The sequence below is a fragment of the Ranitomeya variabilis genome, chromosome 1 (genome assembly GCF_051348905.1).
Source record: "Ranitomeya variabilis isolate aRanVar5 chromosome 1, aRanVar5.hap1, whole genome shotgun sequence".
NCBI classification, from domain to species: Eukaryota; Metazoa; Chordata; class Amphibia; order Anura; family Dendrobatidae; genus Ranitomeya; species Ranitomeya variabilis.
The window spans coordinates 263,102,324-263,118,495 of NC_135232.1; the positions used below are offsets into that span (position 1 = coordinate 263,102,324).

Consider the following 16,172-nt stretch of genomic DNA (forward strand, 5'->3'; position numbering starts at 1 on the left):
CTGCAGAGGGCGAGTATAACCATTTTTTTATTTTTTTTATTATTTTTAAACATTCTATCTTTTACTATAGATGCTGCATAAGCAGCATCTATAGTAAAAAGTTGGTCACACTTGTCAAACACTATGTTTGACAAGTGTGACCAACCTGTCAGTCAGTTTTCCAAGCGATGCTACAGATCGCTTGGAAAACTTTAGCATTCTGCAAGCTAATTACGCTTGCAAAATGCTAAAAAACCGCGAAAAAAAAACGCAAAAAAAAAAAGCGGATTTCTTGCAGAAAATTTCCGGTTTTCTTCAGGAAATTTCTGCAAGAAATCCGGACGTGTGCACATACCCTTAATCCCAGTAAACTCTTGACTCTTAGGTGACAAACCAAGGGTTCAATGGCCAGGGCAAAGAGAAAGGGTGAGAACGGACATCCCTGTCTAGTGCCCGTCAACAATTTAAAAGTCTGAGAGTTGGCCATTCACTCAAATTTTAGTAAGTCGGTTTAACAGCAGGGTTAAAGCAAGGTAGCAAGGACCAAAGCCCATCTTTTTGAAAACTGCCCACAGGTAACTACTGTACACTGTGAAAAGCTTTGGCAGCATCCAAGACATAACCACCCTTGTGCCATCTCCCTTTGAGCTCATTTATAGATTGAGGAATAGACGTCTCAGATTTATAGCGATACATGCATTTGGCATAAATCCAGATTGATCTTCATGTAGTACTTCATTAATAACTTTAACCCCTTAAGCCCCAAGGGTGGTTTGCACGTTAATGACCGGGCCAATTTTTACAATTCTGACCACTGTCCCTTTATGAGGTTATAACTCTGGAACGCTTCAACGGATCTTGGCGAATCTGACAATGTTTTCTCGTGACATATTGTACTTCATGATAGTGGTAAAATTTCTTCGATATAACTTGCGTTTATTTGTGAAAAAATGGAAATTTGGCGAAAATTTTGAAAATTTTGCAATTTTCCAACTTTGAATTTTTATGCCCTTAAATCAGATATTTGGAACCAATTTTTTTTTTTTGTTAGGCAGTTATAAGGGTTAAAAGTTGACCAGCAATTTCTCATTTTTACAACACCAATATTTTTTAGGGACCACATCACATTTGAAGTCATTTTGAGGGGTCTATATGATAGAAAATAACCAAGTGTAACACCATTCTAAAAACTGCACCCCTCACGGTGCTCAAAACCACATTCAAGTAGTTTATTAACCCTTCAGGTGTTTTACAGGAATTTTTGGAATGTTTATAAAAAAAAAAATGAACATTAACTTTTTTTCACAAAATTTACTTCAGCTCCAATTTGTTTTATTTTACCAAGGGTAACAGGAGAAAATGGACCCCAAAATTGTTGTACAATTTGTTCTGAGTACGCCGATACCCCATATGTGGGTGTAAACCACTGTTTGGGTGCATGGCAGAGCTCAGAAGGGAAGGAGCGCCGTTTGACTTTTCAATGCAAAATTGACTGGAATTGAGATGGGACGCCATGTTGCATTTGGAGAGCCCCTGATGTGCCTAAACATAGAAACCCCCCACAAGTGACACCATTTTAGAAAGTAGACCCCCTAAGGAACTTATTTAGATGTGTTTTGACAGCTTTGAACCCCCAAGTGTTTCACTACAGTTTATAACACAGAGACGTGAACATTTTTTTTTTCTTCACAAAAATTATTTTTTAGCCCCCAATTTTGTATTTTCCCAAGGGTAAAAGGAGAAATTCGACTCCAAAAGTTGTTATCCAATTTGTCCTGAGTACGCTGATGCCCCATATGCAGGGTGAACCACCGTTTGTGCACATGGCAGAGCTCGGAAGGGAAGGCGCGCCATTTGGAATGCAGACTTCGGCTGGGTTCACATTGCATTAATGGCAATCCGCTGACTGCATCCGTTACATAGCGGCACTAACGCTATGTAACGGATGCGTTAGCGCACCCATTGACTGCCATTATGTAGCGCATCGCTAACGCATGTCATAATTGGCATGCCTTAGTGATGTGCCGTCATTCGGTGATGGACACTCGGACGCGGTCTGCAGCGTTTCGGGGTCAGTCACCGCTAGCACAGATGGAGCATCTGTGCTAGCGCAATCGCATAACGCGATCTTTAAAGGCACTTGTGTGGAGCAGTCCGTTTAACGTATGCGTTGAACGGACTGCACTTAACGCAATGTGAACCTAGCCTTAGTGGATTGGTCTACAGGCGTCGCGTTGCATTTCCATTTTGGAAACTAGACCCCCCAAGGAACTTATCTAGATGTGTTGTGAGAACTTTGAACCCCCAAGTGTTTCACTAGCTTATAACGCAGAGCCGTGAAAATAAAAAAATCATTTTTTTTTCCACAAAAATTATTTTTTAGCCCCGTTTTGTATTTTTCCAAGGGTAACAGGAGAAATTGGTCCCCAAAAGTTGTTGTCCAATTTGTCCTGAGTGTGCCGATACCCCATATGTGTGTGTGTGTGTGTGTGGGGGGGGGGGGGGGGGGGGAGAACCACCGTTTGGGAGCATGGCAGAGCTCGGAAGGGAAGGAGCGCCATTTGGAATGCAGACTTTGATGGATTGGTCTGCAGGCGTCACGTTGCATTTGCAGAGCCCCTGATGCACCTAAACAGTGGAAACCCCCCACAAGTGACACCATTTTGGAAACTAGACTCCCCAAGGAACTTATCTAGATGTGTTGTGAGAACTTTGAACCAACAAGTGTTTCACTACAGTTTATAACAAAGCCGTGAAAATAAAAAATCATTTATTTTCCACAAAAATTTTTTAGCCCCCTGTTTTGTATTTTCCAAGGGTAACAGGAGAAATTGGACCCCAAAAGTTGTTGTCCAATTTGTCCTGAGTATGCTGATACCCCATATGTTGGGGTAAACCCCTGATTTGGCGCACGGGAGAGCCCGGAAGGGAAGGAGCACGGTTTTACCTTTTCAACGCAGAATTGGCTGGAATTGAGATCGGACGCCATGTCGCGTTTTGAGAGCCATGATGTGCCTAAACAGTAGAAACCTCCAATTCCAACTGAAACCCTAACCCAAACACACCCCTAACCCTAATCCCAACCATAACCCTAACCACACCCCTAACCCTGACATACCCCTAACCCCAACCATAAATGTAATCCAAACCCTAACTTTAGCCCCAACCCTAACCCCAGCCCTAGCCCCAACCCTAACCCCAGCCCCAACCCTAACCCCAGCCCCAACCCTAACCCCAACCCCAGCCCTAGCCCCAACCCTAACCCCAACCCCAGCCCTAGCCCCAACCCCAGCCCTAGCCCCAACCCCAGCCCTAGCCCCAACCCTAACCCCAGCCCCAACCCCAACCCCAACCCCAGCCCTAGCCCCAACCCCAGCCCTAGCCCCAGCCCCAACCCTAACCCCAGCCCTAACCCCAGCCCTAGCCCCAACCCCAACCCCAGCCCCAACCCTAACCCCAGCCCCAACCCTAACCCCAGCCCTAGCCCCAGCCCTAGCCCCAACCCTAACCCCAACCCCAGCCCTAGCCCCAACCCCAGCCCTAGCCCCAACCCCAGCCCCAACCCCAGCCCCAACCCCAACCCCAGCCCTAGCCCCAACCCTAACCCCAGCCCTAGCCCCAACCCTAACCCCAGCCCTAGCCCCAACCCCAGCCCCAACCCCAGCCCCAACCCCAGCCCTAGCCCCAACCCCAGCCCCAACCCCAGCCCCAACCCCAGCCCCAACCCCAGCCCCAACCCCAGCCCCAACCCCAGCCCCAACCCTAGCCCCAACCCTAGCCCCAACCCTAACCCTAACGGGAAAATGGAAATAAATAAATTTTTTTTTTATGTTTCCCTAACTAGGGGGGGTGATGAAGGGGGGTTTGATTTACTTTTTTATAGCGGGTTTTTATGATTGGCAGCTGTCACACTAAAAGACGCTTTTCATTGCAAAAAAATATTGTGTTACCACATTTTGAGACCTTTAAATTTTCCATATTTTGGTCCACAGTCATGTGAGGTCTTGTTTTTTGCGGGACGAGTTGACGTTTTTATGGGTACCATTTTTGAGCATGTGACATTTTTTTGATCGCTTTTTATTCCGATTTTGTGAGGCAGAATGACCAAAAACCAGCTATTTATGAGTTTCTTTTGGAGGGGGGTACGTTTATACCGTTCCATGTTTGGTAAAATGGATAAAGCAGTTTTATTCTTTGGGTCAGTACGATTACAGCGATACCTCATTTACATAATTTTTTTAGGTTTTGGCTTTTTTTATACGATAAAAACTTATAGAAAAAATTATTTTTGCATCGCTTTATTCTGAGGACTATAACTATTTTTTTTGCTGATGATGCTGTATGGCGGCTCCTTTTTTGCGGGACAAGATGACGTTATCATCGGTACCATGGTTATTTATATCTGTCTTTTTGATTGCTTGCGTGTTATTCCACTTTTTGTTCGGCGGTATGATAATAAAGCGTTGTTTTTTGCCAGGCAGTCTAGGAAGAGCAATTTCATCTAGGTAAGAGGCAAGCTCTCCCTCTAAACCATTAGTCTTAGATGTGTACACGTTCAAATAATAAGAATGGAGAAGTTTAAGGCCGGCCTCACACTAGCGAGTTTTACGGACGTATGAGCGCATAAACTACGTCCGTAAAATACGCATTACACACGGCCCAATGATTCTCTATGGCCCAGTTCCTATCTGCCGTATATTACGCATCTGTAATATACGGTCTTGTACGGCCGTAGAAAATTGCAGCATGCTGCGTTTGTCACCGTATTGCGCAAAAAAAAAAAATCGCCAATGAAAGTCTATGGGGGCGAGAAAAATACGGATTCCACATGGACCAGCAGTGTGACTTGCGAGAAATACGCACCGGTGTTAGTGAAAAGCCGGTAATTCAATTGCCGCCTTTCCATTTCTCCTTCTTAAACCAGACATATGAGACATGGTTTACATATGAGACATGGTTTACATACAGTAAACCATCTCATATCCCTTTTTTTTGCATATTCCACACTACTGTTAGTAGTGTGTATGTGTAAAATTTGGGCGCTGTAGCTGCTAAAATAAAGGGTTAAATGGCGGAAAAAATTGGCGTGGGCTCACGCGCAATTTTCTCCGCCAGAGTGGTAAAGCCAGTGACTGAGGGCAGATATTAATAGCCTAGAGAGGGTCCATGGTTATTGGCCCCCCCCCTGGCTACAAACATCTGCCCCTAGCCACCCCAGAAAAGGCACATCTGGAAGATGCGCCAATTCTGGCACTTGGCCACTCTCTTCCCACTCCCGTGTAGCGGTGGGATATGGGGTAATGAAGGGTTAATGTCACCTTGCTATTGTAAGGTGACATTAAGCCAGATTAATAATGGACAGGCGTCAATTATGACACATCCATTATTAATCCAGTTGTATGAAAGGGTTAAAAAACCACACATTAAAAAGTATTTTAATGAAATAAACACACAGTTTGTTTTAATATTTTATTGCTCTCTCAATCCACCTGAAGACCCTCGCTCTGAAAAATAATAAACTAACAATATACATACCTTCAGATGATCTGTCACGTCCCACAAAGTAAATCCATCTGAAGGGGTTAAATCATTTTACAGCCAGGAGCTGTGCTAAAGCACTCGCTCGTGCCTGTAAACCCCGGGTACTGAAAGGAAAGCAGGATGATCTGTACTTACCTTGAGTTGCGGTGATGCGCCCTCTGCTGGATGTCCTCATGAACTTGAGCCTTGGAAAAGTTCCCACGCTCAAGTTCATATAACCATGTTATTAGCCATAGGTAAGTGTTCACACTAGGCAGTCAGCTCAGGTACCCATCCGTTTTGAGATTACCTTGACGTTTGGTGGATGGGCTCACAACTTTTGGCCAAATCTTGTGCTAAGAATCTCATGTGTTTTTTCATAAATTTCCCAAGCCATTATGCTATTCACATTTCATGTATTGCACATTTCCTTGCCTTAGCACAGTAAATTTTGAGTGCAGCCATTGATCTATTTGCGAGTTCATATGAGGACATCCAGCAGAGGGTGCATCACCGCAACTCAAGGTAAGTACAGATCATCCTGCTTTCCTTTCAGTACCCGGGGTTTACAGGCACGAGCGAGTGCTTTAGTACAGCTCCTGGCTGTAAAATGATTTAACCCCTTCAGATGGATTTACTTCGTGGGACGTGACAGATCATCTGAAGGTATGTATATTGTTGGTTTATTATTTCAGAGCGAGGGTCTTCAGGTGGATTGAGAGAGCAATAAAATATTAAAACAACCTGTGTGTTTATTTCATTAAAATACTTTTTAATAATGTGTGTTTAACCCTTTCATACAATTGGATTAATAATGGATGTGTCATAATTGACGCCTCTCCATTATTAATCTGGCTTAATGTCACCTTACAATAGCAAGGTGACATTAACCCTTCATTACCCCATATCCCACCGCTACACGGGAGTGGGAAGAGTGGCCAAGTGCCAGAATAGGCGCATCTTCCAGATGTGCCTTTTCTGGGGTGGTTGGGGGCAGATGTTTGTAGCCAGGGGGGGCCAATAACCATGGACCCTCTCTAGGCTATTAATATTAGCCCTCAGTCACTGGCTTTACCACTCTGGCGGAGAAAATTGCGCGGGAGCCCACGCCAATTTTTTCCGCGATTTAACCCTTTATTTTACAAGCTACAGTGCCCAAATTTTGCACATACACACTACTAACATTAGTAGTGTGGAATATGAAAAAAAAAAAAAGGGATATGAGATGGTTTACTGTATGTAAACCATGTCTCATATCCTGTCGGGTTTGGGAAGGAGAAATGAATTACCGGCTTTTCATATATATCGCGCTGAATTAAATATAAATACAGAATATATATATATATATATATATATATATATATATATATATATATATATATATATATATATATATATATATATATACACACACACATATATATATACACACACACACATACTGCTGATTATATATATATATATATATATATATATATATATATATATACACACTGTATATATGTTTTAACGAACATTTGAGCACATAAATCCATTAGATGTCGGTTTTGCAAGCCTGCGAGAAAATATCGCAGTACGGATGCCATACGGATTACATACGGAGGATGCCATGCGCAAAATACGCTGACACACCCTGCCTACGGATGACATACGGACCACTATTTTGGGGACTTTTCTGCGTATTACGGCCGTAAAAAACGGACCGTATTTACATACGCCGAGTGTGAGGCCGGCCTAATAACCTCAGTGTCCATAAGCGCCCTCCCATCTGTTGTGACCAGTCTATTTGTATAGGCTATTCTAATCTGTGCTTTAACTATAGCTGCCAGTAGGTAGCCTGAATTCTCACCCTCTATAAAACAATTTTTGTTTAAAGTCGTCCAACCACGAAATGCATTTTTTTTTTTTTTTTTTATTAAGCTAATCTGTGCTGTACTGCAATATACAACACACCTATACATTTTGTTTTGTTCCTCGCGAATTTCACTTTTCCTGCACCTACTTTGTATACCTGCAGCTCTACCAAACTTGACAGCTGCCTGTGCTGTATTATCTAACCTCACAGCCAGAGCCCACACAGCCTGGCCTCAGTGTCCAGCAGCGCCCTCTGCCTGCTGCATGCTCACTCCAGGATTGGAAACAACTGTGGAAAGCAGCACAATCACTGCACACATACAGTGGGAACAGAAAGTATTCAGACCCCTTTAAAATGTTTCACTCTTTCATTGCAGCCATTAGGTAAATTCAAAAAAGTTCATTTTTTTCTCATTAATGTACACTCTGCACCCCATCTTGACTGAAAAAAAAAATGTGAAAATTTTTGCAAATTAAAACTGAAATGTCACATGGTCATAAGTATTCAGACCCTTTGCTCAGTCACTCATTTAAGTCACATGCTGTCCATTTCCTTGTGATCCTCCTTGAGATGGTTCCACTCCTTCATTGGAGTCCAGCTGTGTTTAACTAAACTGATAGGACTTGATTTGGAAAGGCACACACCTGTCTATATATGACCTCACAGCTCACAGTGCATGTCAGACCAAATGAGAATCATGAGGTCAAAGGAACTGGCCAAGGAGCTCAGAGACAGAATTGTGACAAGGCACAGATTTACAACAGAATTTCTGCAGTACTCAAGGTTCCTAGGAGCACAGTGGCCTCCATAATCCTTAAATGGAGGAAGTTTGGGACCACCAAAAGTCTTCCTAGACCTGGCCCTCCAGCCAAACTGAGCAATCATGGGAGAAGAGCATTGATGAGAGAGGTAAAGAAGAACCCCAAGATCACTGTGGCTGAGGTCCAGAGATGCAGTAGGGATTTGGGAGAAAGTTACACAAAGTCAACTATCACTGCAGCCCTCCACCAGTCGGGCCTTTATGGCAGAGTGGCCCAACGGAAGCCTCCTCTCGGTGTAAGACATGAAAGCTAACAGCTTGATTTAAAAAAATAAAATAAAAAAAAAATTCTACATTTCTGGTTTGTTTTTTTTCAGTCAAGATGGGGTGCAGAGTGTACATTGAGAAAAAAAATTAACTTTTTTGAATTTACCAAATGGCTGCAATGAAATCAAGAGTGAAAAATTTAAAAGGGTCTGAATACCATATAATACACTTCAACTGCTGAATGTATGGATTGAGGGAGGGATGGATGCACACAGCATGTTAAATTCATCTATGTAGAAGCCTTTCCTTCCTGGTTAGTCTGATTCACTGCTGCCTCTGTGTGCTGCTCTGGGAGGCTGGAGCAGGAGGGAGAGGGTATGGCCTCTGAGGGCGGTCTCTGTTGTGACGTCACAGACTAGTCTATGCCAGACAGGAAACCTCTAGTCCAGGAGTGAACAGCTCCTCCAGAATCAGGAAATAGCTGCTCACATGACTAGGTGTGCTATCTAGGACGCCATGCAAAATGCTGACTGGGAGTATATTACAAACTATCAGCATTCTGCACCCTAGATAAACACAAAATTATTCAGAAAGCCTGGACAACCCATTTAGGCCTCTTTCACATTTCCGTCGGTACAGGGCCGTCGCAAACCGTCAGCCCGACGGACGTTGTGCAAAATTGTGCACAACGTGGGCCACGGATGCAGTATTCCGATGCATACGCTGCCCATTATGAAGTCCGGGGAGGAGGGGGCGGAGTTCCGACAGCACATGCGCGGTCGGAAATGGCGGACCCGACGGACGAAAAAAACGTTCCCTTGAACGTTTTTTCGTCACGACGGACCGCAAAAACAACGCATCCGTTGCACGACGGATGCGACGTGTGGCCATCCGTCGTCAATTAAAGTCTATGGCAAAAAAACGCATCCTGCGGGCACATTTGCAGGATCCGTTTTTTTAACCCAACGACGGATTGCGACAGCAAAAAACGGAAGTGTGAAAGAGGCCTAAACAGTCGTTTTTGAAAAGCTAATGATAGCAAGTTATCAGTTGATATTTTCTGTGCATTTTCCCCATTGTATTCTACTTGTCACAGATATATCTGCTACATAATGTGCCTCCTTTTCCCTATTCTGTTACAATTTTTGGGTTAACTCCTTTGTTTTGGATTTTATCTTATTGATCTCCTTTATGAATATTCCCCCTACACATGCTTTCATATGATCCCATAGAAATCTTGCAAATTACAATCAATCATTACATTTAAAATATCGAAAATTCTAGAGCTAAGAGTAGGGCCAATTACCGTATATACTCGAATATAAGCCGAGATTTTCAGCCCATTTTTTTGGGTTGAAAGTCCCCCTCTCGGCTTATACTCGAGGGGAAGGGGAGGGGGAGCTAATTATACTCACCTACTCCTGGCGCTGTCCCTGCTTCCCCGGCAGCTTCTTCCTGTACTGAGCGGTCACATGGTACTGCTCATTACAGTAGTGAATATGCGGCTCCACCTCCCATAGGGGTGGAGCCGCATATTAATTACGGTAATGAGCGGTAACGGTGACCGCTCAATACAGGAAGCTGCTGCGCCGGGGAAGCAGGGGCCACGCCAGGAGCAGGTGAGTACAATGGGGAGGGGAGCTCTGCGTGATATTCACCTGCTCCCCGTTCCGGCACCACTCAGCAGTGACGCTCAGGTCAGAGGGTGCGATGACGTGGTTAGTGCGCGCCCTCTGCCTGAACGTCACTGCAGAAGATGGAGCGACGCCGGAAGGAAGTCAGGTGAATATTGAAAGTGCCGGGAGCCTGAGCGAAGCAGAGGTGAGTATGTGATTTTTTTTCTTTTTTATCGCAGCAACAGCAAATGGGGCAAGTGTCTGTATGGAGCATCTTATGGGGCCATAATCAACATTTGTGCAGCACTATATGGCGCAAATATCTTTATGGAGCATCTTATTGGAGCCATAATCAACATTTGTGCAGCATTATATGGGGCAAATGTGTCTATGGAGCATCTTATGGTGCCATTATTAACCTTTATGCAGGATTATATGGGGCATATTAATATGGAGCATCTTATGGGGCCATCATAAACTTTATGGAGCATTGTATGGGGCTCCTGATTCAATATTGATATTCAAAAACACTTAACCTACTGATGTCTCAATTAATAGATACCAATAAAAGTAAAATTATTACTTTTGACATTTACCGGTAGCTGCTGCATTTTCCACCCTAGGCTTATACTCAAGTCATTAAGTCTTCCCAGTTTTTTTGTGGCAAAATTAGGGGGGTAGGCTTATACTCGGGTCGGCTTATACTCGAGTATATACAGTAGTTGCAGCCAAAAAGGAATGAGGAGCCATATATATCCCCCCGCAGACTTCACACCACCTACCTGCAGTTGTACCTGTATAGGCAAATGGTTAGAGACACTCCTTGGCAGACACCTCACCTATTCAAAATAGGGTATGAGATTCCGACCCAATGACTAGGTCTATTCCTGACAAAGAATGATGGGAGGTGGAATAAGAAGAATATTGTCTGACATCAGGGTGCTGTATTCTCCATAGGTCCACCATGCTCACCTCCTTTAGCAGATAAAGATATTTATGTTGCACTGTGAGAAATATTTCCTGTATGAAAATTATCCCAGAAATGGTTTAGATAGGTGTTTAAACCCCCTACTATATGAACCGGTGTCTCTGGAAAGGAATTTATAAAAGAAATAATCCTTTTAAAAAAGATTTCCACTGAGTAAGTGGGTGGAATATACATAGCTACTATAATAAAAGTTAATATTGCATATGGTACAAGCCAGACACATCTTCAATCGGTATCCATTTTAGAGGTGGAACATATAAAATGGAATCGTTCTGAGCACTAAAATGCTTACTCCACATACAAGAGTTAAAAAAAACAAAACAAACAAAAAAAAACAAACACAAAACTGAAAGGTACTCTGGGCCCACCTACAACCTTCATAGAAATCGGAGTCTCTCGAGGGTCATACGAGTTTTGGAAAGACTAGTACCAGGCTGAAATTGTTGGATCCAGGAAAACACAGCACATCTCTTGAGATTCAAGGTTATCACATTAAAGGAGATATCCGGGACTTTAAAATAAAAAAAGGCATGTAGTTGCTAACAGGCAATTAACAGTCTGTTGTACCCAGAGATTCAGCTGCACCTCGTCAGAGCAGCAGTTTTTTTTCCCGTTGACAGGGTGGGACTACTGGCATTATGCTGATTGACAGCAGGCTTTCCCCAATTAGGCAGCAGAGAGCTGACTGTCAAACAGCATGGCACGACAAAACAGGTTATTTTTACTCTGCTGTTTATTTTCTGCATGTCTTCTCTAAGCCCTCCGATGAGAGGCTGCAGGATTTTACAGCAGAAAAAAAAGCAAAAAAAAAAAAAACTGGTGGTGTAGGCTCTTGCCCAGAACCATTGGCAAGATTAGTTTCTCCAAGGTGTTAGTGCTGTGTATTTCCTGCACTTCTTGGGTTAACTGTTGCTGTGAGAGCAGTGCAATACTGCCACAATTCCTCCCCTGCACAGACTGCATCTCCCCCCACCTACAAGTATTCCTGATCAGGTTCTAAATCATCTGAAGGGTCATTGGGGTGAAATGGTAGTCAGGCAAATCTCCCCAGCTTTCGTGCAGCAGCCTCAGCTGCTCTCATGCTGTCTGATGTGGGAGGAGGAGGCACCATGGTGAAAGGCATGCCATCTCATCTCTGTTCCTTCCGATGTTTGCTTTTCGTCATGCATGAGTGCACTTAAACCCTCCTCTGTATATTCCAGGAACATTCCCCCATCCTTCCCTGCAAAGGAATCAATATTTCACTGCCAACAGCCATGGAAAAGACATGATGTAGATGAGAGCGAAGCTCAGCGCTTCCTCTTCACGTGGCCATCAGGACACCTCCTCATGGCTATTCACTCTCCAACAATCTGAACCGCAGAAACTACAATCCACCTCTATGTTAGATTGTTCTTTTACAACACTCAGATTGATATACTTGGAAGTATGTTAACAAGAATCGGGCATAATTGTTGGTATCCATCTTTGATAAGTCGCACACTTCTGAAACACTGGCTACACATCGCTTACCTCTGGTGTTTGTATGGATATATTATATAATACAAGGCAAATTTATTTTGGTTTCTTTACAGGAAGATGATGAAATCTTACCTCATCACTTGGGTCATAATACTGCTCCAAATAGGGATGGGCCAGAGCAGCCTCTACTTCAATTCGTTTGTGAGGGTTAAAAGTCAACATTTTGTCCAACAAATCAAGGGCTGCAATAAGGAGAAAAAAAAAAAAAGCGTTTTTGCGCATTATGGAGGTGTTAACCCCCCTCAACTTGGGGTGCCTTCACACTGCCTTTATAAAGGCAGCCGTTCAGTGGCTCCGTCGGGACATGAGTACAAACCCTTAACCAAACGATATTTGGATGTATGCACCGATGGGGCCTTAGACTACAATGGTACCAACAGAGCAAACGTGCATCATTTTCAGGTGTGTTCGTCTTCCGAAAGCAGACACTCAGATGTAGTAAAGGGTGTCTAAGTGTCAGTCTCCATTAGGCGTACACGCTTGGAAATGATGCACGTCAGAGCACACATTCGCTCTGTCGGCACCATTTTAGTTATTGGTCCCATCGGCACATCCGAATCGGGTTTTGAAAGGGGGTTCTGACGCGAACCCCGACAGGGCCACTGAAAGGGTGGCAAAACAGTGTGAAAGCTTACAAAATAAAAGCAGTAATATTGTAATTTCATGTATTGTACTTCAATCCTGGAGCATGAATGATGCATTATATAGGTAATCTATATAAAAACCATCATGTACACTTGGAAATATCAACTGATCAAAATTGTCCATAATACAACAAAAATAGAAAAAAAAACAGACAATTACTACGCATTTTCCCTACTGTATACATGAATTCATGGAAGATAGTTCAGACGATTAGGAAAGCAAAATCAGTATGACCACAAAGAAGCTCCCTGTTTAGCGGAAACCATTGTGTCAAATTCTTTAAAAAGTGCTAAACACAATTCCAAATACACTGCTCAAAAAATAAAGGGAACACTAAAATCCCACATCCTAGATATCACTTAATGAAATAGCCCAGTTGTAAATCTTTATAGTGGAATGTGTTAGAACAATAAAACCTAAAAATTATCAATGTAAATCACAACTAATATCCCACGGAGGTCTGAAGTTGGAATGATGCTCAAAATCAAAGTGGAAAATGAAGTTACAGGCTGATCCAACTTCAGTGGAAATGCCTCAAGACAAGGAAATTATGTTCAGTAGTGTGTGTGTGTGTGTGTGTGTGTGTGTGTGTGTGTGTGTGTGTGTGTGTGTGTGTCTTCCATGTGCCTGTATGACCTCCCTACAACGCCTGGGCATGCTCCTAATGAGGCGGCGGAAGGTTTCCTGAGGGATCTCCTCCCAGACCTGGACTAAAGCATCCGCCAACTCCTGGACAGTGTGGTGCAAAGGACGTTGGTGGATGGTGCGAGACATGATGTCCCAGATGTGTTCAATCGGATTCAGGACTGGGAAACGGGCGGACCAGTTCATAGCTTCAATGCCTTCATCTTGCAGGAACTGCTGACACTCCAGCCACATGGGGTCTGGCATTGCCCTGCATTAGGAGGAATACAGGGTCAACCGCACCTGCATACGATCTCACAAGGGATCTGAGGATCTCATCTCGGTACCTAACGGAAGTCAGGAAACCTCTGGCGAGCTCATGGAGGGCTGTGCAGCCCTCCAAAGAATTGCTACCCCACACCATTACTGACCCACTGCCAAACCAGTCATGCTGAAGGATGTTGCAGGCAGCAGATCACTCTCCAAGGCGTCTCCAGACTGTCACATGTGCTCAGTGTGAACCTGCTTTGATATGTGTAGAGCACAGGGCGCTAGTGGCGAATTTGCCAATCCTGGTGTTCTGTGGCTAATACCAAGCACCCTGCACGGTGTTGGGCTGTGAGCACAACCCCCAACTGTGGACGTTGGGCATTCAGACCATCCTCATGGAGTCGGTTTCTAACCGTTTGTGCAGACACATGCACATTTGTGGCCTGCTGGAGGTCATTTTGCAGGGCTCTGGCAGTGCTAATCCTGTTCCTCCTTGCACAAAGGCTGAGGTAGCGGTCCTGCTGCTGGGTTGTTGCCCTCCTATGGCCCCTTCACGTCTCCAGGTATACTGGCCTGTCTCCTGGTAGCTCCTCCAGCCTTTGGACACTACGCTGACAGAAACCGCAAACCTTCTTGCCACAGCTCGCATTGATGGGCCATCCTGGATGAGCTGCACTACCTGAGCCACTTGTGTGGGTTGTAGAGTCCATCTCATGCTACCACAAGTGTGAAAGCACAGCCAACATTCAAAAGTGACCAAAACATCAGCCAGAAAGCATTGGTACCAAGATGTGGTCTGTGGTCCCCACCTGCAGAATCACTCCTTTATTGAGTGTTTCTTGATAATTGCCAATAACTTCCATCTGTTGTCTATTCCATTTGCACAACAGCATGTGAAATTGATTGTCAAACAGTGTTGCTTCCTAAATGGACAGTTTGATTTCACAGAAATTTGATTTAGTTGGAGTTATATTCTGTTTAAGTGTTCCCTTTATTTTTTTGAGCAGTGTACAAAACCTAAACTATTTTGGTGTACCTTTGGTAATGAATTATGTCAATCGTTTTCATGACAGTGGGTGCATTCACTGTCACCCACACACCAGTAGCAAGAAAGGCATCAGAACTTGAGCACATCCCTGCTGATGTCCAGACTCTTGACTGATGCACTTCATGCTAAATGCAGCTTAGTGTGTAGTTCATGATTAAATAATGACGATATAGGTAGTTTACCTTTTGGGTCTGCATTTGGGAAAAGTCTATTCCAGGGCACCTTATTTTTGTGAGGCAGAGAAAGCAGGTAGTTTCTAGCTTTCAAATTGATAATACAGTTCAGATCCTCTTGAGAAGGCGAGCCGAGGATACCTGAAAAAACAGATAGGTAAATAAAAGGCTAAACTCTGATACATTTGGCTCACTCTGCTTGCATAGGTTTTCCATCTGCCCTTACCGAGGATATGATTAAGTTGATCAAGGTAATGCTTTCCTGGAAATATGGGTCGATTAGAAAGCATTTCTGCAAGAATGCAGCCAACTGACCAGATATCAATTGATTTGGTGTAACCCTTAAAAAAAAAAAAAAAGACCATTACAATACATCCCAAGTAGGCTGTAAACAAAAGCTTTTTTGTTAAGTAATCATTTTCAAAAGAACAGTAAAGTAAACCTACATTGCCTTTAATGCCCTATAATATCAATAAAGTCATGTCTGTAAAGGTCATCTCTAAAACTCAGACTTATAATAAAAACAGCCTACGGAAATATACTGAATTCACACCATATGACTAACCACAGGACTGAAATTTAGGCAGGCACAGAAACTGAGGCTATGTCTATTGAAACTTTGCAAATTGCAGTATGATGAATCTGGTACAGCATTAGACTGTCTAGTCTAAAGCCTTGAACAGACTTATGTTGGTCATACCTGCAGATACTGATGGGCTTGCTCACACACTAATGTTTTCACAGGCCCTGGACAATTGATTGTGGAGGGGAAGTTAAGGTTCCAGCAGGTCTGAATTAGAACTGATGAACCTTTTTTCTCCTGGAGATGACTGGCAGTAGCTCTGAGAATAAAAGAGCACTCGAATGAACTGCCGTATTTATTTTATGTGTAGAAGAATTGGCCGA

At 43.5% G+C, this 16,172-nt stretch overlaps 1 protein-coding gene across 1 annotated transcript in view; it reads right to left on the reverse strand.

The window, feature by feature from the left end:
- The window catches only part of MAPK1 (mitogen-activated protein kinase 1), a 116,720-nt gene that overhangs the window by 16,082 nt on the left and 84,466 nt on the right, over window positions 1-16,172 (reverse strand). Inside the window, exons 5-7 of the mRNA XM_077293421.1 lie at window positions 15,493-15,607; window positions 15,276-15,407; window positions 12,579-12,688 (exon numbers count right to left, since the gene is read on the reverse strand). Of these exons, the coding sequence (XP_077149536.1) occupies window positions 12,579-12,688; window positions 15,276-15,407; window positions 15,493-15,607 (357 nt within the window). The remainder of the gene's footprint in view (window positions 1-12,578; window positions 12,689-15,275; window positions 15,408-15,492; window positions 15,608-16,172) is intronic.